Source organism: Varanus komodoensis, unplaced genomic scaffold, assembly GCF_004798865.1.
Source record: "Varanus komodoensis strain SLA01 unplaced genomic scaffold, ASM479886v1 scaffold55, whole genome shotgun sequence".
Classification (NCBI taxonomy): domain Eukaryota; kingdom Metazoa; phylum Chordata; class Lepidosauria; order Squamata; family Varanidae; genus Varanus; species Varanus komodoensis.
The window spans coordinates 150,833-172,741 of record NW_025336157.1 but is presented as its reverse complement, the minus strand read 5'-3'; the positions used below and the strand labels follow the sequence as shown (position 1 = coordinate 172,741).

At 58.9% G+C, this 21,909-nt stretch overlaps 1 protein-coding gene across 1 annotated transcript in view; it reads right to left on the bottom strand.

The window, feature by feature from the left end:
* The window catches only part of NRXN2 (neurexin 2), a 223,678-nt gene that overhangs the window by 141,853 nt on the left and 59,916 nt on the right, over positions 1 to 21,909 (bottom strand). Inside the window, exons 5-7 of the mRNA XM_044448354.1 lie at positions 15,697 to 15,799; positions 12,029 to 12,330; positions 9,270 to 9,293 (exon numbers count right to left, since the gene is read on the bottom strand). Of these exons, the coding sequence (XP_044304289.1) occupies positions 9,270 to 9,293; positions 12,029 to 12,330; positions 15,697 to 15,799 (429 nt within the window). The remainder of the gene's footprint in view (positions 1 to 9,269; positions 9,294 to 12,028; positions 12,331 to 15,696; positions 15,800 to 21,909) is intronic.

Below are 21,909 nucleotides of genomic sequence, written 5' to 3'. Positions count from 1 at the left end.
CGTGTGCGGTGGGGGCTGCGGCTGGGCGGGGAGTGGGCGCCTGTGTCCGGAGGGGCCTCCCGGGAAGCCCCTCTCTGGCTGACGGACGGACGGATGTTGTCCCTTCCCCGAGTCGAGTCGAGTGGAGGGGGGGGAGGGGGAGGGGGCAGCGGGGGAAGCAGGGCTCATTAGTAATTAGTCCGGACAACGCCATGCAAACAAAGTCAAATGCGGACGGATGCGGGGAGAGAGAGCGGCTGGGTGGGGGCTGGATCCAGAGCGCGCCTCGCCCACCCCCATTTCATCTCAGGCTTCCTGTTCCCCCAAACTCTGCAAGAAAGGGATGCCAGTGGATCCCTAAATCCCACTGGCTCCTGCCCTTCCTCCAAGCCTAAAAGGGCCGGGCGAGGGCAGCCCGCCGGACAGAATCGCTTGTGTGAGCCAGAAGAATGAGAGCGCCGACGGGGTGGACTTCCACCCCCATGGGCAGTGGCCAAGCATGCTGGGGGCTGGAGTCCACTCTCTGCCCACCCCGCCCTGCACGAATCCATCAGCAGCCAGGGGCAGAAGAGCATAAGGACTCGCACGTGCATTTATGGCGTGCGCGAGAGTGAGGTCGCCGTTCCTCCTGTCCCTGGGAGACAACTTGCCGCGAGAAACTTTGCAAGGAAAGCATCTGGACCTGGGCCAGCCATGGGGTCAGAGCCACGGGCCTTCCTAGCAGCCCGAACAAAAGCAGGGCTGCGCGGGAAGGAAAAGCAGAGACCGGGCCCGGGAGCCGGCGAGCAGAACCTTGGTTCCGCGGCCGAAGTCCCTCTGGGGGCCCGGTCCCACCCCCGGGGCTTCCAGGCCCCCCCCATGCATGCCCCCGGCTGGTTTCCCGCACTCCCCTCACCCTGCCGTCTCCCGCCCGGCCTCAGCGGGCGCCTCGGAGCTCCCTGGGAGCGCCAGCCTTGCCTGCGGCTCGCAGCACCTCCCTCCCGCCCTCGGGCACCTGCTTCGGTCCTGGGCAGGCTCTGGCCCAGCAGGGACCGGCGATGCTATTTCCGGCTCCCAGAATCTCCCCGGATTGCGAGCGACCGGAGGTGGCACTCTGAAGCCTCCGGATTGGCTGGGAATAACCCACAGGGGTTGGCCAGTGATTGTTTGGTGGCCTTGACCATGGAGCTCGCGGGGTGCTCCCTGGGCCTGGGTGCGAATCCAGCCAGCCAGGCGGCAAAAGCCCGGATGCCCTCGGTGTTTCGCAAGGCAGACCGTGCTCCTCTCCAAACTGGCCCTAGAACGGCCTTCCTTCTCTAACATGAAGCCTCCCAGCTGGGTCAGACTACACTTCCCATCATCCTGGGGGGTGGAGCCCAGCACATCTAGAAGCCATAGCCCTCCTCGAGCTCCTCCAAGCACAAGGACCAGCCCCCCGCTTGTCTTCCTGGAGCAGCAGCGGTTCCCGTGGGGGGGCCGGGCACCCTCCCCGGCCACAGGAGGCGCCCGCATCACCGGCACAGTGCCGCCGCCCCCCCCACCGGCCGGCAAGCAGGAGGCGCCCCGGAGCCCAGTCCCTGAGGCCTCCGATCCAACCGGCAACACGGCAACACATGTGCTCCGCACGTCTCACCCTTGGGGAGTCGATGGCACATCACGACCTGCCCCCCGAGACTTTTCCTGGCCACGACATGCTCGGAAGCCTCGGCCCCCTCTGCCCTACGGCCTCCGTCCTGAGCATCTCCGGCACGCTCCCCCCCTGCAAAGGAGCACCCCCCCTCGGGAAATAGCCAGGCAGAACCAGGAAAGCAGGACTGGTGGAATGGGGAGAAGGGAGGGAGGGGGAGAGGTGGGGGGGGCTGAGTAAAAAAATTGGGGGCAGTCTCCTTGGACAAACTTAAAAGTTCAGACACAAAAATGGCAGTTAGTAGGAACAATCAACACAATCTTTAATTAGTACACTATTAGTACAACAAGAGTTAATTATCAGCTAGCATCAATCAAGGTCTCAATTAATTAATTAATTAATCATCGGAAAGAGAGAGAGCGAGAAAGAGAGAGCGAGAGAGAGAGAGAGAGAGCGAGAGAGAGAGAGAGAGAGAGAGTCAGCTGAGAGAAACTCGGATGGAGGCAGAAGCCGTGCAAGGTGCCGGGCCGGCCCGAAGTGACCTCCATGCGTGTTAGACGGAATGGGGGGGCGCGGGGGGGCTCCTGAGGAGCAGAGAGAGAGAGGAGAGGCGGTGAAAGTGATGCACACCAGAGGAGAGAGAGAGAATGGGGGAGGCCGGGCGGAAGGCGCGGGCGACAGAGAAAGCAGGGGCAACCGTGCGGCCTTTTCGAAGGGGGCCCCCCGCGGGGGCTCAGAAAGGGCTTCCATCCCACACCTGGGCCGGGCACGAGGTGCGGGTGGGCGTGCGGGGGGGAATCGAGGCCCAGCAGCCTGCTCCAGCTGCCCCCCCCCCCCCGGATTCGAACCAGGCTGAGATTGGAGCGCACGCACCCCCAGATTTGCAGCCAAGGGCATCTCCGTGCATTTCGGCCGCCGTTTGTGCGAATCCCCACCATGATGTGTGCAGACCCTGAGCAGGTGTGCAAGCTGCAGCTGGACGTCGTGCGAGCTTCCCTGGCTTTCACACACACACACACACACACACACACACACACGCACGCACGGACGCACGCACAGTCGCCCTTATCAGAAGAGACAGCCAACCCATGACAGCGTGGCCCACTTACAGCTCCCTTGCTGGACAAAGGGGTGCATGAGGCATGCTTTGGGGGTGAGACGCCGCCTGGTTCCCGGGGCTGGGCTCCTGAGCCCCTTGCCCAGATCCCTGGGCTGTGAGCCCAGCTGCCCAGCGAGTGCCCCAGCATTCACACAACGGGGACTCGGGCCCCAGTTCTCGCCCTCTTCTGCAAGGGTGACTTGCAGCCTCAGTTTGTGCTGACGTGTGCACTCCGGGAGGGAGCTCGCCATTCCCGCGCCCTTTGTTCTGCAAGCGTTTGTGGACTTCCTCTCTGCGTGGATCGCCTGAACTGAAGAGGGATGGATTGCATGGAGCTTCTACGAGAGGTGAAAAAGTCATCAACTCGGAGCAGGGCCTTCTCTGCGGTGGCGCCCAGACTCTGGAATGTGCTCTTTTCGGCGCCAGGCCAAAACCTTTCTATTTAAACAGTATTTTAAAATCGAATACCTTTTCAGTTCAGTCGCTCTGTTTGTTTTGTAACTTATTGTTTGGTTCTGTTTTATTACTTATTGAAACTGTTGTCTGAATTGTTTTTAAATATTGTAAGCTGTCCTGAGATCTTGTATAATAGGACGGCATACAAAAGCTTTTAATAAACAAACACACACACACGCACTGGTTGGTGACGTGACCAAAGTCTGCTGAGCACAAGCAGGGCACAATCGCCCACTGCTGCCCAACCTGCACTGGAAGGTCAGAGCTTTGGACCATCCAGCCCTATGCTGCCAACACGGGCTGGCAGCAGCACCTCTTCAGGCGTCCCTGGCCCCTCGCGCAGAGCCCACAGCCTTCGACGCACAAGGCCCGTGTTCGGCCACTGCGCCGCCCAGGCTCTGCACTGATGGAGACTGGAGACTTCAAGCCAGACCGTGGGTCCAGCGCACCCAGTGTGGTCAACACGGACTGGCAGAGGCTGTTTCAGGCAGCCAGTTCCCAAACTGGATCAAACGGGGGCATTTCTGCAGGCAGAGCATGTGCTCCCCTTCTGGAGCTCTTCCAGGGCGCTGGGCCCACCGAGGGAGGCAGGGAGGGAGGCAGGGAGGCCTTGCCGGGACCCATGTCTTAGGCTGCATGAAAACAGGCTTCACACACAGGGAGATTTCGCTACCCGCTTTCAGAAGGCACCAAGCAGAGGGTGAAAGGGGGGCTGCCGGGAAACTGGGCGGACTGGTCCCATCCGGGAGAGCCTTCTTCTGGCTTGCTCTATTCAAGAATCAGCCAAAAGCTGCTTTTTGAAGTCATGTTTGCCACGCTGGGGCAGTTTGGATCATCCGCTCTCCAACCATGATTTTAACTTATTGTTGCGGCTTTCAAAGGCTTTGCAGAACGGCTTTTGGGTGTTTTAGGGCTGGTTCTATTGTGTTCTCTTTTGCTGGGCCTGTCCCACTGAGCTCTGCGGAGATGGGGGGACTCATACATTGAAGAGAGAAATAAAAAGGACAGGGAAAATGCTGGATCAGCTGAGAACTGACACAAGAAAATCAATGGCCAGGCGGGCATCTCTCTCTCTTGCTTCCACACACACACACACACACACACACACACACACTTTTCCAAAAAGATACACATATTCTCCTGCATCACACTCACACACAATGCTCCCACTTCCTCCCATCCAGCCAACTCCACAGAGGTACATTGGAAAGAAACAGGCATCTCTCTATAAAGACAAATGAAATTCCCCACAACTTCTGGCAAGGGTCCAGCCCCGACGCAAACGAGCAGCCCCATTTTTGCAGACAAATCCACCCTTGGCATCTCCAAGTAGAGCAGGAAAACCCTCCGCCTGAAACTCTGGAGAGCTGCCAGTCTGTGGCTTAAACGGACGCAGGGCCTGATCTGTGGACAAGATGGCTTCCTGGTGTCTATTTCCTTAGTTGGAACCATGAGGGCTAGAAGCTTGCTTTCTTTTTAAGAGAAGGGCCTTAGCATGTGAGGGGCCTCGGTTCAATCTCCAATGGGACGCAGGAAGACCCCTCCCCTGACCCCCCTGAGCGCTGCCGCCAGCCGGTGCTGGCCTAAACTGCACCCTTCGTCGGGCATCCCTGCGTCCCATGACCAGAAAGGACCGGGGCCCGGCTGATTGCATCAGCAGGAGCTGGGAGGGTGTGGGGCACGCTGGGGGGCACAGGGGAAATCATTACATCAGCTCACTTGGCCATGTCGAGCCGCGTCCAGGATGCCCAGAGCTGTGTGCGGCGAGACAGCCGGGACCTCCTCCCGGCCGGCCAGTTTGGCGGCAAAGCGCTCCTTCCACCCCACGTCCCCGGGCGCCTCTTTGGAGGCTCGGACGGCCCACGTGGGACGGAGGAGGAGGACACGCACAGTGCAGAGCGCACCGAGGGCCCTCGCGGGAGTACAGGCTTTCCTTGGACAAGGTGCAGGCACCGGGATGCCTGCAAGTCCCAGTATTTTATCGCTTTCCCCTTGCTGTGGTCCCGGCCCACAGCAGGGCCCCAGCACCCCAAGGTGTTGCTTCCCCGCACGAGCCACAAAGGAAGAAAAGTCCCCGCTCTCGCGGCTGGTATGGAAGGAGGGACGGGGCCTCACCGGAGTGGCCCCAGAGCCAGAGGGGAGGCATCTCAGCGACACATCCCATCTGGGACCCGGCGCACCGCTCTCCTGCAAGCCCTGCCCACATCCTCCGCACCGGCATCACATCCTTCCAGCAAAGGAGAAAAGTCGGAAGGAAAGCCCCGCAAAGAGCAGGACTACGGTACGTCGTGCTTCAAGGCTTGGATTATTTTTGTCAAATCACCGGACAAAATAACTGGTGTGTTTCCCTCAGCTGGAATTATTTTGGCTGCAGAGAGGAAGAGTCCACCCACAGACCGAAAACAAAAACAACTCTCCAGAAGGAGGGAGATTCCGCGGTTCTGTTGTGCGTGGGTGCACAGAAAACAGCCCACGAGCACAAGGCTGCACGGATTCCCGGCACGTCTTTGCAGGCGAGGGACCAGGACCTGCCGGGGTAGAAACGCCAGGAGTGCTGCGGAGCTGGCTTGGCTCGATCCAAACAAAACCTCCTTTTGGCCACAATTCTTCACCGGTCTCCTATTTTGCAAAATGTCCTACACATCGGGGGCTGTTTTCCCCCACTGTAAGACGCAGCTGTTGGCCAGGCACTGAAAAAATTCAGAGCCGTGGCCCAGAAGACCCAGATCGGCATACCAGCCACAGGTGCTGAAGTGCAAATTGAGAAATCATCCCTAGAATTTATTTAGCAAAACAAAGACAAATTCTTTGAAAAGTCATTTCTTACCCAGATCATTGGAGGTAAAATCAGTCCTTCGGTTAATGTGGGGAAAACATTTTTGCAAGAGAAAGGTCCTTTTTTCTGGGCAGTGGGGTTGCAACATCTGGGGAAGGCAGGGGGGCAGTAGTTCTTCCTGCTCTGGTGGCCCCCCGAGGAACACGCTTTCTATTGGCATCGGTTGACATTTAGGGCTCTGGGAAATAGGCGGGCATCTTGGGGAACTGGGGCCTACGAGCACCTCTGGCAGTGACTCCAAAGAAGGCGCCCTCCATTTCCACAGACTCACTTTCGCAGCTGTTTTTCCACCTCTCTTGTCAAGCAAGCCCTTCTGCCAGGTCAAAACCGCCCGGGCGGAGAAGTCACAAGCAACGGTGCATTTACGCTCCCCGCTCCCCGTGCAAAGCAGGTAGTTGCACGAATCAAGCAACAGTCGAGCGTAACATTTGCGCAGGAGCTCTTGTTTGCCCGATTCTCCTCCCGAGACTCAAGCCGGGTGCGTTCAGTCTCCGGGGAAGGTTGCGCAAAACTCAAGTGGGAAAGTCGCCCAGATCAAGCACAAGCTCACGTCCAACAATGCGCCAACACCCTTGGCAAGACAGGTCCCCAGATGGGGCATTCTCACAGGTTTGGGGAGCCAAATGACACAGCACGACTTCAAACACACACCTTCACGGCCACCTGCGCGTCTTTCGGACCAGTCTCTCCTTCGGCCCCCGTCCGCCCCCCATGTGGCTTTCTTTTACTGGGTGCTCCCCTTTGAAAAGGCCGAACGGTGAAGTCGCTGGAGCCATGCAAGGTAGAGAGAAGGGGGGCTAGAAGAGTGTGGAAGAGGAGGGTAGAGGAAAGGAGGAGGTGGGGGGACAGTGCACAACACAGAGTGTTAGTTTCAGCCCCCAGAGAGATGCTCTGAAAATAAAAACTGGACACAGAAGCGGCATGCCCAAAGCAATCCCAGCAGGCCATGCAGTATGGAGGGTCCGCCAGCGGGACCCCAGGGGAGGGGAACAGGATACGGAGCAGCCAGTGCTCTTGGGCACCATCCCGGAGGACAAGAACTTCCCGGAGGAGGAAAAAGCCCCCTCCAAGCCGCCAATTACCGTCCACAGACCAAAAAAGTGCCTCTCTGCCTGGCGCGGCTGCACCAGCACCGGCACCGGGGAGAGGGTCCCCACAGCAGGCCGCAGCTCCAGAGGAAACCACGAGGTGCCGGCGGGGGCTGTTGTGTGCCACGGAATCAGCTGCCCGGGCTTTCCCAAGCCTCCGCGTGAGGCTCCCCGCCCTCCACCCCATGTCCCGGCTGGCTGCTGGGCGCCGTCCTCCCTGGGGGGCAGCTGGGGTGTGGAGCAGGTGGAACAGCGCACAGAATCCGCTTCATGAGATGGAGTTTTCCATGGATTTTTGGGGGGTGTGGGAAGGGGAGGGGGGGAACCAAAACCATAAAATAACAGGTTTTAAAGGCATCGCTAATTTTGCTTGTTCAGTTATATTGGTTTCGCAAAGGGAAAAAAGAAAAGGAAAACAAGTTCTGCGAATGTGTGTGAGTTCGGGGAAAAAGCGGAAAGCTGTTTTAGGAGGGCCCCAAGAAATACGTCGGGGCCCTCTGTGAGGTAAAACATGGCAGGATGTCAGAAAGCTTTGGCTACTAATTAATAATACTCCTAATCAAATAATTAATAATTATAGTGATGGTGATAATTAATAAAAATTTAGGGAATGGGGCTGGGAATACAGAATTCTCGAGCTGGTTGGGGTCCAGCGAGAGCATCTTTGCACTGCCTAACCCTTTACCAGCCGGATATGGAAGAAGCACCCCATTGTGGGTTTGGGGTGGGGAAACGTGAGCAAGACACGCTGCTGTCATTCCCCAAATTGTAGGGACCGGGCGCCTCCAGAGGGCCCTGCCTCCTCCTCCTCTCCTTCCTGGGTTTCCCCCGTGCGTCTTCCAACCCATTCTCCTTGCCGCAAAACTGCCAGCAAGGAGGAATGGTGGGGGTCTGCGCCATGTCCTCTGATGACTGGAGCGAGGGGCCCTCTCCCCGGTGCATCCCCTCTTTCTTTGCAGGCTGCATGGGGCGGGGAGCTAATTTCGTGCCAGCCGGCAGCAAGGAGCGCCGAGTGGCCAAGTTCGGATGGCGATTCAGCTCCGCGAGGTTTCTGCCACTGCACGGGAAGAGGGAGGCCCTCGGTTCGCTGGAGATTTCGCATATTCCCCGGCCCAGAGGTGGGGAACCGACGGCCGACAGGTGTGGCGGGAACACAACTCACATCCACACCAGGCTGTGTAGCCAACGGTCCGGCCCGATGCGGCCCAGCAAGACTGGGGTGCTCTCACTTTCCCAAGGCTTGCTGCCTGATGGAGAGACTTTCTGGGGTGCTTCCAAAGGAGGCTTTCGTCCGGAAGCACCGGGGGATGCTGCGGGGGGGGGGGGGGGGGGGAGACGCTCCAGGCAACACCGGCTTCCATCTGTCTCCTCTGCTTCTTCTGTCTTGCTCCTTACAAAAGGAGGAAAAGACCCAAAAGCAGCGCAGTGCCTTGAGGCAGAGAAACTCTGTCCCGAAGCACCGCTTGTGAACGGGTCCTTGCTTGGGCCTATGGGCTGGGGAGCATGGGAGTTGCAATCCACCACACCTGGAGCCTGCCGAGGGAGGAAGGCCATGCTTGACTCACAGGGGTGGCCTTTGCAAACACTTTGACTTGGCTTTAACTCCCAGGAGCCTCTGCCAGCGTGGCCTCTAGCTGGGACTTCTGGGATCCGACCGAGCAAAGCGCCTCTTTCCTGCGCATCCGTGTGCTCACGTGTGGCACTGGGCCCCGGACGCACGCTGCCACTCAGCCATGAAACTCACTGGGCCGCTCACTCAGCCCAGCCTACCCTGCAGGGGTGTTGTGGGGATAAAAGCAGGCATTCTGCATGGGGGAAATGTGTGACTTGTTCTGCCTCCCCTCCAGCGGCCCTTCTTGTTGGTGCGGCTTGCACGTCAAGTGTGCACCAGTGCTTTTTTTAGTGGCTTATTAAAATTTGCACGGGTGCACACGGGCTGCCTTTAGGAAAGCCATGTAGCCCATCCCAGGGGTTCAAAAACAAAGATAACTCAATTAAACAAAACTGTGGTGAACTTGTGGGTGTGTGCACAAGTGCACACAGAGCGTTTCCAATATTTGGAATTCCAAACGAATTTTTTGGGGGAAAAAAAACCCAATTAACTCATTAAAAGAATAAGAAAGGGGAGGGGAGAGGTAAAACCCACGGCAAACCAAATGATTAGACAATTAGACTGATATCTACCAGGTAATGCAGTTTGTTTACCATAGCGTGTCCAATTCCTGCGTGCTGTATGCATAAGGACAACAATAACAACAAAACGAAAACAAAAACGAGAGGGAAGGAAAGGGGATAAACAGAAAAAAAAATGACCAACCATGAAACTTCAAGGGAGAGATTAAAAAATTAAAAAAGGAGAAGTAACGCTCTGCAGGTCTTGTGCCCGGCAAAACGGAAGACGCCGAAATCGCGCCCGCCCGCCCGCCCGCGCCCGCCCGCCGCCCCGAGACCACCGGCCTCGCCGCCCCCACCCGGCCCAAACCCATGGAACTGTCTGGACCTTGGTTAGTAAGGAAAGAACGGAACGAAATGAACGACTGGAAACGAGAAAAGAAAGATACGACCACATTCCGTGATGGCACAAAGGTTAGTTCCGGGCCCTCCGGCGGAGAAGGCGAGTCGACTCTGCCCCGGCCCGGCCGCCCCCCGAGAAGCGTGTTAGTAACACACAACGACAACGTTGCCAACGCAATCTCTAACAAGGGGGTTTTGGGGGTGGGAGGGTGGGGGTGCGGGGGGTGGAAAGATGGAGGGACGAAGCAAGGCCAATGTTAGCGGCATTAGTAACTCCGAGGTGGCCAGTTTTGGGGAGGGGGACGGGGACGGGGCCTGGCGGGGGCCGTCCCGGCTGGGACGCGTGTCTGCGAGGAGGCCGTGCTGGTGGCGGCTGCTGCGGAGGAGGAAGGGGGGGCTGGATCCGAGTGGCCTGTGGGGGGAGAGCGCGCGCGCAGGGGGGAGCATGAGCCAGCCATCCGGGGCCTGTGGGGGCCAGGGGGAGAGGGCGAGGGGGCTTCCACCCCGCCGCTGGCCCGGTGCCCTCCCCCAGCCTGCTGCTTCCGTGGGGGAAAGCGGGGAGAAAGCTGTCGGGGGGCTAGGCAGAGAGCGCGCGCAGGAGACGAGGGAGTCGGTTCTGTGAACCCCAAGGGCGGCAGGTGGGGGAAAGGCTGCCGGCGGGCCCAGCAGGTGCGAACCGAAGGGGAGCCCCCGGCCCCGGCCCTGCTCCCCTCGCCCTAGGCGACTGGGGATCTCCCCAGTGGCTAGCTGGACGTGGGGCTCCGTCCGCGAGAGGCGCCTTCCCGCTCTCTGATGTTCATCGCCTCTTCTCGGGAAACCTCCAAGCTTCACGCATGACATTTTTCACAGGGAAGTGGGGGTGCTGGAGAGCGAGCTCCTCCATCTCGACCCCCCCCCCCATTTTCCCACGGAGACACGCAAGACTCCAGACCGCAGCCCAGAGCACCAGAAGCAGCCTTGGGCTGAACCAGACCTGGGGCCCATGTAGCCTAGCATCGTCAGCACAGGCTGGCAGAAACAGCCTCCAGAGACCACGGCAGGAGCTCCTCCCTCTGAACGCTGCCCCACAACCTTCCTGCCCCATCCAGAACCACACAGCTCTGGCCCAGTGAAGTTCTGAAAGGCGCCCCCAGACGGTGCCAGGCCTCAGCAAGCATGGTGCTCAGGGCCTGGGATGCACCAATGCCGCCGATTTAAGCAGCGATCCCTGGTGAGTAGGACTTTTTCCAGGTGCGATCCTGACTTCTCCAGACAGGGCTACACAAATGCCTGCCCGAAACACTGTTCAGCTGCTGCTGCTGCCAGCCTGTGCCAGGAATACCAGCTAGATGAACGCAGGTCTCACTGAATATAAAGGCAACTTCTGGAGTTCCTATGGGAGCCCATATTCTCCACTGGGCTCACACATGGGGGGCGGGGGGGCACCCAGAAACATCAGAGACAGAAGGACAGAAATGTGTGTGTGGTGGTGGGGAACAACCCCCCCCCCCGGGCCCTTGGGATTCACAGAACAAGGCCCCCTGAGAAATCCCCCTTCCCCGTCACCACTGACCCTCCAACCGTTATTTCAGGCATTCTCCCTTCACGGGAAAGGGCTGAGCACCCGCCGGGCGAAGAGGCGCCCCGTGAACGCAAAGGTGGGACACGAGCTCTCCTGCTGTCCAGGCACCAACCTGAGGGGGGGAGTGGGGGGGCCGCGGCTGGCCAGGGTGGGCAACGTGTGGCCTGCCGGGCACTCTGGTCTGGAGCCCCCACCGAGGCTAGGCAGTGACGAGGGAGTCCCAGGGCTGCCAGCCCGGAAACCCCGAGAGCGCGAGCCGCCCAGCCTTGGCCTGCTTTTTAAGCGAGCCCACAAGGCGGCCTCAACCACCCCACGAGTTCCTTCGCCTGCCAGGTGCAAACTCCTTTAGAACAGGGCTCCTCAACCTCTTGCGGGCACTGAGGACACGTGGGAGGCCGTGCCGGGGGCACTGCCACAAGAGGGCTGCCAGGGAGGCTTGCTGCCCAGTCATGAAACCGCTGCCTGGCTGGGCACGGCCAGTCCCAAAATGCCCGCTGGCTGGCAGAAGGAAGGCAAACTCGCTAAAGAGCCTAGCTACAAGGCCAAGATGGCCGCGTGTTGGAACTCCAGCACAAGCCCCGCTCTTGTGGGCCCCGTGCAGGCACCGCACGGGGCGGCAGCCTCCGGCTTCGGCCTGGCCTCCCAGCTCGGAAAGCAAGTCGTGAGAACAGTTCTGAGACCGGAACCAACCATCGGGGGACGGGGATCCCGGCGGCGGTGGCCAGAGGGATGCTGGTTTTCCCCCGGCCCCCAAGCCGGGGCCTCGGTTCCGAACCCCTTCTCTTGATGGCGCCTGGCACAGGGCGGACACGGGGCCTGCCCGCGAGTGCCCCCCCCGCCCGCCCCCCCCCCACCCCCAGCAGGAGCCGCCCGGGCCGCGGCCACTCACCTGGCGCAGGTTTCGCGTCACGCGGATGTCGTGCCAGTTGTTGTCGTTGAACTTGCCGTTGACGGGCTCCACCAGCGCCTCGAAGGCGCCCGAGCCCAGGTTGATGACCAGCCAGACGGCGCCGCTCTTGAGCGACAGGTTGACGTAATCGGCCGACTTGCCCGTGTGCAGCATCAGCCCGTTGCGCTGCAGGGTGCGGAAGGAGAGCGTGATCTCGTCCGTGCTGCTCTGGATCGGGTTGTGCGAGAGGTCATAGCAGAAGAACTCGTTGCCCTTGAACGTCGCCACAAACTCCTCTTTCCCTGCAGGGGGGAGAAGGGGCAGCGGGGCCCACGGTGAGCACAGCGTCCGTCCCACAGGCGGCCAGACCAGCTTCCCGGCGGAGAAGTTGCAGGCCCCCCGGCATCCCGCGTGCAGGGTGCTTCCGGTGCCGTTAGACTTATATGCCGCTTCTCCCCACTCACAAAGGACTCCTCTTCTCCAGTTCCCCACACGACAAGAGGGGCGGGTCAGGCTGAGTGTCCCGCACCAGCCAGGGGGCTTCCTGGGGACCAGAACCCGGGCCCCTCTGGTCCTCGCCCAGCCCCCTCACCTCTCCCCACGCTGGACCAGCACCGGGGACAGAGCACTTTGGACACCTGTGGGATGGAGTCCGGGGATGGAACTTCCCCGCCTGGGTGCTCCCCACTGACCAGTCCTCCCCTGGGGCTGATGGGAACTGTGGTCTCAGACGTCAGGAAAGCACTTGGCTGGGAAAGCTGATATAATGCTTGTAAGAGGCACAATTGCAACCCAGCAGGTATGTCCCGATTCATCAGCACCAGGTCAGGAGAGGAGGGGAGCTGCCGAAAAGAATGTGGATCAAAAAGCAGGGGCGCTGATCACTGCCCCCCAGCCCCCCCCCGCATGCCCTCTGAGCGTAGCCGCATCCTGCCCTCCGGGGCACGACTGTCGCAATGCACCGCGCCCTGCCGTTGCGCAACACCGGCAGCCAGGCTTTGCAGAAGACCTGCGAGTCTCTGGCAGGCACCCCACAAAAGATGGGGCGCTGGCCAGGAATGCGGACTCAGGCCGCTGCAGATCGGATTGGAATCGGGGCGTCCTCGCACCCCTGGTGCCCACACAGGCCGACTGGTGGGGGGCGGGGGGCGCTGGGTGTCAAGAGCCGGAATCGAGAGGCGGGACCAGGGACCGATCCCGCTTGCTGCACCCAGAAGGGCTCTTTCCCGGCCTCGGACGGAGAGGCCGCCTCCACCCACCAACACACACGCACACACGCACACATGCACAGAACACAACGGCACAGCAACACGCTACTCCAGTGTGACACCTGCCAATTAACTTGCCACGCTTTTGCGCTTGGGAAACCAATGTTTGCTCTCTCTGCTTTTGCCCCCGCAATCATTGTGTCAGTGCGATCCATTTGCTCCCATTTTCCAGCTGGAGCCCTTTGGGGGGGAGAGGGAGGGAATGGGGGGAGCGCGGCAGGGGAGGAGGCCGAATTCGGTGCAGGGGGAGAGGAGGAGAGACGGGGGCTTCTCGGGTGGCTGCTGCGTTTGAGAATGGCTCCAGCAGCGGGATCGGGGGATGCAGGAAACTGGGAGGACCCTTGGCCCCCCCAGGAGTGTGAAGGAAAAGGGGGGAAGCGTGTCCTGGGTGCACAACTATGTACAATTTGCATTTGCAACAGGGGCGGATTTTCCAGCGCAACTGCTACCACAGCGCCGTCGTTATATGTTTTTCGGCGCCAGGTTAAGACCTTTTTATTTCAGCAATATTTTAATAAGTTTTAATATTATGACCTATATGTTTTTATTGCAACCAGTGTGGGTTGATAATTTGATTTATGTTGTATTTCATTGTGTTTTATCTATGTGAGCCGTCCTGAGGCTTTCGCGACAGGACGGCATATAAATACTTTAAATAAATAAAGACCATCTTTTGCATTTTGCTGGTGCAACATCTGAGATGCAGACAGGTTGGGCTTCCTGAGCTGAGAGCGCCAGATGAAACTCCGGCCTCAAGCATGAATTCACACAGAAGAACAGACTGCCCACCCTGACCTGAGTTCCTGGGAATTCACAGTGGCCCACCTCACAGGGCTGTTGTGAGAAGCCTTGCCAAATGAGAGATGCTGAGTACCAGAAGTACCAGAATCCTCTCTCCCTCCTCTTGAGCGCTCAGGTTTTATTCAGTCAGCGGTTTGCAAATGTTAGGGTGCTCCAGTCTGACCCAGAATTCTGAAGTGGTATTTTCTGTACACCTCTGTAAAGCTTCGTGCAAAAATAATCAAACACAAACACGAAAAATTGCTCTGGACAAGAGCCCTTCAAAAGAACTTGCCATTTTGTTTGAAAAATCCTCAGGGAGACTGCGGAGTTTCGAGAAAGGGGAGTGTGAAGCTGAAAGGTTGCAAGATTTGCTTCGATATGTAACCAAAGGCCTGCTGCTTTGTAGATGAGAGCCCTAATAATGGGGCATTTTAAATTTACCTCCAGAGAAAGGGTTTCTGAGCGCACCCCCACGAATGACTGAAAACCTCCGACCGCGTCCAGGATACCGGCATCGAGTGCCCCCAGCAGCTTGAGGAACCCCAATTACTAGAAATGGAACCTTCAGTGCTGATAATTTTTCTTTCTTTCTTTCCAAACCAAACACAATTGTTTGTATGTGCCATTGTGTTTTGATGAGGACCTCCAAATCTCAATTTGGCTGCTGGGCAGGGAGAGGCATCGAGCAAATAAATAAATAAACTGGATGTTGACTTTAAATTCAGTCTAAACTGATCTCAGATTGGATGGTCCTCCTATTTGCTCTGAGGTGGGTTAAGATGGTTTTGCTGCCTCTGTTTATTTTTGCTGTTAAACTACATTTCTTTTAGACATTCATGCATGCCACCCTGGAATCACCTTGAACAACAGTGCTGACATTTTAAATATATATTATCATCATTATCAATAAATAATTTAAAACTCAAGGGAAGGATCACTTTAACACGAACAGGAATCTTCCAGAGTTCTTGTTCTTCGCGTCCTGGAAAGTATTAAGTCCGCTTTATTCTTTATGAGGACAATATTTGGAGTCAGGCTTTAACCGAACTGGATGGACTGGACCGGGTTCCAAAGCGGGAAACAAAACTGGGCAGAGCTACAGAAACCAAATTTCCTCAGGGAAGGTGGAAAGATCAGGATGTGCGGAGCCTGGAGAAGCTAGGAGTGCTGTCGAAAACTTGTCGGGGTGGTCTCAGGTCCAGTGGGATCTCCCAGATCCCTCTCTTGGAACCCAACGCACACCCTGCTTTTCTGTTTATCTTTTAGTTTATTTCTTGATCTATGTTAAAATTTAAGCTGGCTTGTAGAAGCCAGATCCAGGGACCGTGAGACAGAGTGAAGAGGGCAAGCTCAGCCTCAGGAAGAGTAGGCTGAAGGGAGAGAGGACAGAGCTGGAGAAGTCCTTGGAAGGCAGGGATCTCTTCTCCATCATTCCAGAGCGCAGCGTGAGGAACAGCCCACGCGAGGTACAGGAAGGGCTTCCCCGGGAGGCGGCTGAGGCCCCCCGGTGCAGGTGCCCAAGGACAGGCTGGCCGTGCACATGGCGGGCATGTCGTGTGCGGAGCCGGCTGGAGCCGGGGTCAGACTAGATGGCCCGGGAGGCCCCTTCTGACTCACGTGGTTTCTCTGTTTCTGTGAAGGCGGATCCCAGGAAGAACTGCCTCCAAGAGCCGTACGGCAATGGAACCCGAGACCTAGGGAGGTGGTGGGCTCTCCCACACTGGGGGGATATGAGAGGCAGGTGGGCAGCCCTCTGCCAGGGATGCCCGTTGCTCTAAGCCCTGCGATGGGCAGGGGGCTCGACAGGATGGCCTTCTGGGCCCGCTCGGGTATTCCGAGACGCAGGGCAGGGTCAGGACTGGGTGCGCGTGTTCAGGCAGGACGGGCCGCGGAGATAAGCGAGCCGAAAGCAGAGCACTGGGAGGCCAGGCAGCGCAGGGAGCAGGCCCCTGGCACAGGCGGGCACAGTGCAGCGGCAGGGGAGGCGAGGCAGAAGCCGGCACGCCCGGCGGAGAGAGGCAGCGGCAAAGTCTGGAGCGATGCAGGGGCCGCAATGCACAGCAGCAGAGAGGAACAGCACTGGCGCCGAGGCCAGTTCTGCAGCGGAGCATTAGTGCTGCTGCTCGCCCCGGTCTCCCGGCTGGCGCTCATCGGGGGGCTGGGCGCTCCAGCAGGACCTGACCTGATCCTGCATGCACTCTGGCGGCTGCTGCAGGCGTGGCAAACCAGACGGAGCCCCGGAGCTGCCCGCTCATACCGTGGAGAGCAGCCCGGCGAGGGAATCGACGGCCGGCAGGCTTCATCCCAAGCCTCGCTCCCCCGCCCCGGTCGGTGCAGTCTGATTCCACCTGGCGGCACCCGCTACATCTTGGGCCGTCACATCCTGCACGAGCCGATGCCGAAACTGGCGGTTTCACTGCTGCGAGGCGAATATTTGGGAAAGGGGCATGGCTATGAACAGGGAAACTAAGCTTCATCGGCTTTCCCAACGATCTGCTCCCAGCAGGGCAGAAAACCCCTAGAGCTGGGCTGCGGATTCCGATCAATGCCGCCTTGACAAACATTTGCCCTGTAAAATTTGTCCCAACTCCGCGGGCGAAGCTGCAGTGCAACCTGCAGCAGACTGAAGATGTTCCTTGTAACTTCCGTCAAGGACACAGGAAAATGCAGATACAGAAAGGGACATAAACAGAGTGCAGTTTTATTACAAAAACTTCAGTATCAAAGAAGTCCTTAAACTGGAGCCTGCCAGAATCTTTTATGACTGCAAACTGCAGGCCTTGTTTGTGTGGAGAGCCTCCTAAATAAAACCGGGGTCAGAACTGCTAGAAGGAAAGCACGGCGCAGCTTTCCACATAAATTACAGGGTGAAAGAATTTAGCCCCACAGCCTTCCCTGCTTTGGTGGTCCCCAGATGTCTCATGTCAGCTGGGAAGTTGCAGCCCCACAGGTTTGAAAGGTGTCCTATGGCCATATGACCAGAATCGTCCTATGGCCCCACCGGTGCGGGTGTGCAAGGACAGGCTGGACGTCCACATGGCGGGCGTGTCGTGAGCGGAGCCGGCTGGAGCCAGGGGTCAGACTAGATGGCCCAGGAGACCCTTTCTGACTCTCACTGTTTTCTATGTTTCCATGTCTCTTTTAAGAAAACAATAGCCTCTTTTCTGGTTAAGAAACGGGAGATGGGGTCTGACTTTACAGGGGGGTTATAGGAAGACCGGAGGCGCTCCAGTCCTGCCCAAAATCGCTGGGAACTTTCATGTTTAAACCTTGGATGGATCTGCCTGAAAGCCGACTGGAGACGTGGGTCTTTCAGGGTTGGTTTGATGCAATCGCAATTAACTGCTTTTGAAAAGGAGGCGCCTCAGGCAGAATCAAATCCGGCCCCAAAGGCACAGCTGGTGGTCCCGGAATTCGGGAACTGGGTTCCCGCCTTTCTTTTCAAACAACAGGTAAATCCTTTTGCACGAGGGTGCCAACATACAGCTGGCAAACAAGAGCCATCCGAAGATGAGCCTCTGTGCATGAACAAAGTGATTTTTTGAACCCAAACTAGAAATGACTTCCAGGAGCCCTCCTTCCAGTATCCCTGAGCTCCACCCCTCTGGGTGTGCCCCACTGGAGAGGGGCTGGACTCCCAGACCCACACAGGCATGCCAGTCGGCGGGCCCTTCTCTCCCCACACCTCGCCATGGGGCCCGGACTGCACTGGGCTCATCTTGCCCCTCTCCCGTGTCTGCTCCCTGCACTTCCGAATGCTGCGGGTTCCCAGGATCTGCCCGAACACCTGGAGGCGGCAGCCCTGGGAGACGCGCTCCCTCCTCCGCCAGCTCCGCGTTCACGGCCCTCCTTTCCCGGCCCTTCCCGTCCTCACGCAAGGGGCAGTGCCACCCCGACCCTGGGAAGGGCGCCGGGAACAGCGGCCCCTTTCATTCCCATTCTGGGAACGGGGATGCCATTCTGCGCAGGGAGAAGGAGAGCAGGGCATTTCCAGAAGATGCCTGCTTTCGGGGGGGGGGGGGTCCCAGGGCAAGGTCTGGACGGGCTGCTTGCACCCTAGTGCCCCTTAGGCTCAGAGACGGGGCTGGCCATTCTGCACAGAAGCAGGCCACCGGCAGCACCGGACACCCATCCGGCGGGCCGGGGAGGGCAGCCGAACAGGGAAACTGAGGCAGAGTTGCTCAGGGATCGCGCACGCGACACAGAGGGAGGGTTGGGGTGGTCCACGGAGCAGGGGCACGTCCCTGGACCCACGCCCATGCTGGGGGCACCCCTGTGGCACAGAAAGAGACCAGGCGACCCCCCTCAGGCTCATTCCTGCAAGGCACCATGGGAGGGCCACCTTTCTTGTCACGCGCGCTCCTCTGTCCCCGGCTCAGGCACCACCCCGTCTCACGTGGGGGGGCCCCTTTGCCTCGCCACCTGGGGGCAACACAGACAGCTGTTTCCCTGCCTGGCATTCCTGCAGAGAGTTCCTCCTGCCCCCACCCAGCACGTGCGCACACACACACACACACAAACACACTCGCTGAGCTTCAAAACTGCTGGGTCAGGGCACGGAGTGGGGCGCGTGGGAGAAATCGTCCCCGAGTCCGTTCTGGCACGGCTGGGGCTGGGAGTGCTATTAATTCGCAGCTCTCCCCAGGCGCTCTCCCCGCTGGCTCCCAACCAGCAGCCCCTGCACCACCGTAAGCAGTTTTCCGTTCCCCGGCTCAGCGACCTTGGGCTGGAGCCATCCCTTAAATTCCATTTGCGCCCCAAATACTGACCTTCCTCACTAAATTTTTATAAAATGCACCGGCGCGCTCACGGCCGGCTTGGCCGCAGGAGGAAACAGCACGTCGGCAAGGAAGGAGAAAGAGGGCGGCGTGGAGGGAGGGGAGGCGGCAGGGGGATGCAGGCACATGGGTGCACGAGTCCGCTCGCCGGCCCGGGAAGGCGCGATCCGTGACGTCCGTCTCGGAATCTCCTCCCGGTGGGCACAGAAGGCTGGCCGGTGGAGGACCCTCCCTCCAAGGTCTGCCTCCTCTTCCTCATCCCGGCCCCACTGGTCTGCTCAACCGGCACCGATCCAGTTGACCAGTGCAGGCTTCCTTGGACTCACGCGCAACTTAAAAATGCAGCTGAGACCCCCAGTGAGCAGCAGTAAAATCTACTGAGCAAAAGCGTTGCTGCGATGGTTCAAAGCGACTAGAGAGACGGACAACAGGAGAAGCGCTCTTCTGAAGACTTTGTTTTGCGTTGCCTTGAAAGGGTTAAACTCCCAATAACGTCCAATGACCAGTGCCTGCTGAGAGCTGCAGGCCATTCTCCACTTGACCGAAACCTCCAGGGGGGGAATTTAGCAAGAACCAAACCTTTTCACAGGCAGCATTTTTCACTGCCCAAGGCGCTTTGTTCGGGGTTAAAAAACGACCCCAAATGCAACAAATGCTAGGATTTTTGGCTAACATGGAGGGAGCACCTAGCCTAAGAGCTAGTTTCAAATTCAGGGAGGAAGGGAAAAGGGCAGTGTGCCAGCACGTCAGTCTTAGGGGAGGCATTTCAACCTTCCAGAACGGGCCAGAGAAGGGACAGGCAGCATCGGAGCTGTGAAACCGCGAAACGAATGACAAAGCCAGAGCAGGACTGCCAAGGGGCTGAGCTGGGCCCTGGGGGATGTGTCCGAATGGGAGCATCTCTTGCCAGGCAAAGAGATTTCCTGGAGAGGCCATTCCGGTTGGGGCGGCGGAATGACACAACCTTCTGTGTGCCCCAGATGTTTCCAGACATGCTCAGGGCTTCCTCAGGGTGGCTGTTGGCCCGACAGAAATGTGCACACGAATCGGTCCTCAAGGACAACGCCAGGAACGGGGAACCCTTTTCAGCCCGAGGTCGGCTCCTCCGTAACGTTCTGGGGGCCACGCACCTGGCCGCCAACTGCCTTGCACAGGGTTCCCCCCCTTCAGAACGGCTGGGAGGCTTCTTGTACTGGCAGTGAGGACGGAAAATAAAAACGGGCCAGCTTGCATGCGAGTTTGGCCCGGGGTCTGGCCTTCACCGCTGAAATACGGCCCACGAGAGCGTCTCTGACACAGAATGCGGCCCCTGGGCTGGAAACACCTTCTGCACCCTCACCACAGGCGGGGCCAAGCCCCATGAACCGGGGGCTTATTTGGCACATGCCAGCTTCTGCCAGCCCCGGGGAAGGGGGGCAAAGTTCTCCGACTCTCTCCAGCGCCGGAAGGTGGCAGCCCAGAGCTCCGAGCCTGAGCGTGTGTCAGAAAACATGCCTTTGCCTCTGCCAACCGATGCAAGCCGACTCTGGCCCAAGCGCACGGCTTGTCCCTCAAGGCGGGCGTACGGAGCGGAACATTTTAAATGGAACAAATGTGCTGCCCCCCACCCCCCGCTTTTCGGCGCCTGCAGCAGCGGAATAGCAAAATGCTCAACCCAACCATAATTCCCTCGGGATTCTCCCCCACCCCTTCCCCGGCTGCCTCTCCTCCAACCGGCCCGGTGCACGAGCCAGCGAGCGAGCCAGCGAGTGAGAGCCGCCATGCATTGACTGGCTGGGGGTCTTCGCGAGAGGCGCCCACCCTCTGCAGCGCTCTGCAGCAGCCGCCGCCTGCCAGGTGGGCTCTCGCGGCCTGAATCGGGCCAGGAGACCACCAGGGATGGGGGGCACGTGGGTGCAGCAGCTGGACCAGGCCACCAGCTTGGCAAGCATCTCGGGACCACCCTGACTTGGACTCTGAAGGAGGGGACGATCTTGGAGGCTCAGCAGCGGGAGGTATGGAAGCTCAGGCCGCTGAAGCTGCAGCCCACCGGTTCCCAGGCAGAGCAGGAGAGCAGAGATATTTGGGAGGAGAGGGGAGGGGGCTCGAGAGGGGAGGCGGGGGAGTCCCCGGCCCCCTGGCAAGGCGCTGGAAGAGACGAGCTGCCCAGTTGCGGGGCTCGTGCAGACTTGCCGACTGGGAGCAGCCCGCAGAGTTGTTGCAAGGGAAGGTTCCTGGGAGAAGCTCCCAGTCCGGGTTCAGCACTCTTGACATGAGCAGAAGTTTATCTTCCCTCAGCCCAGAGGTTTTTAGAGCTGCTTTGCCTTGTAGCTGCAGGGAGCCAATAAAAACATGATGGCAAAGAGCCTTCCTGGTGCGTTGGAGCAGAAGGGGAGGGCCGAGCTGGCGGAACGGCGTCCTGCCGGCTCCCCCGGTGCTCCTCCGCACGTTTAGCCATCACTTTTAATTAGAGGCCCTCCTCGTTCTATTAGCATTTATGGCCCGCCTTGATTCCAGGATTCCAGGGCAGCTTGCAGAAGAATAACCGCAGTCACTCCCCCACCCGGGCCACCGTGGCTCGCTTCCTTCCCTGCGCCCACGGCTGGAGGAGCCCTCTCGCACCACAGGCCCGGCCACGTCCTTCGCGCAGAAACGGCCCTGCCTTTATCCTCACCATCATGGCTGCTACCAGCAAACTCACAGGAGTCGGTCCATCCCTCCCTCCACGGCCCCGGCTAGCGCCTCCAGCCCCCGAAGCCCTCGACAGAGATGCCGGCCCTTTCTCAAGCCACACTCCGCCTGAGCATGAACCTTGCAGCTCTGCTTCGTCAGCAAACGCGGGCAGCGTAACGATAGTGCCGGCATCTTTCCCGCGGCACAAAGTGCCTTTACGTGCTCTGCTCAGCCAGTGGGACCTCTGGGGGGCAGGCAGATACGGGCCGATCTGTCCTCCAAGCCGGGACACGCAGGAGGATCGGTCCGGCTGGAGATTTCTGAAAGTGTCCTCTTCTTTGGGAATGAGTGGGGTTTAAATATGACTCCTGCTAGGAGGGGCAGGTGTCCTATTTTATGG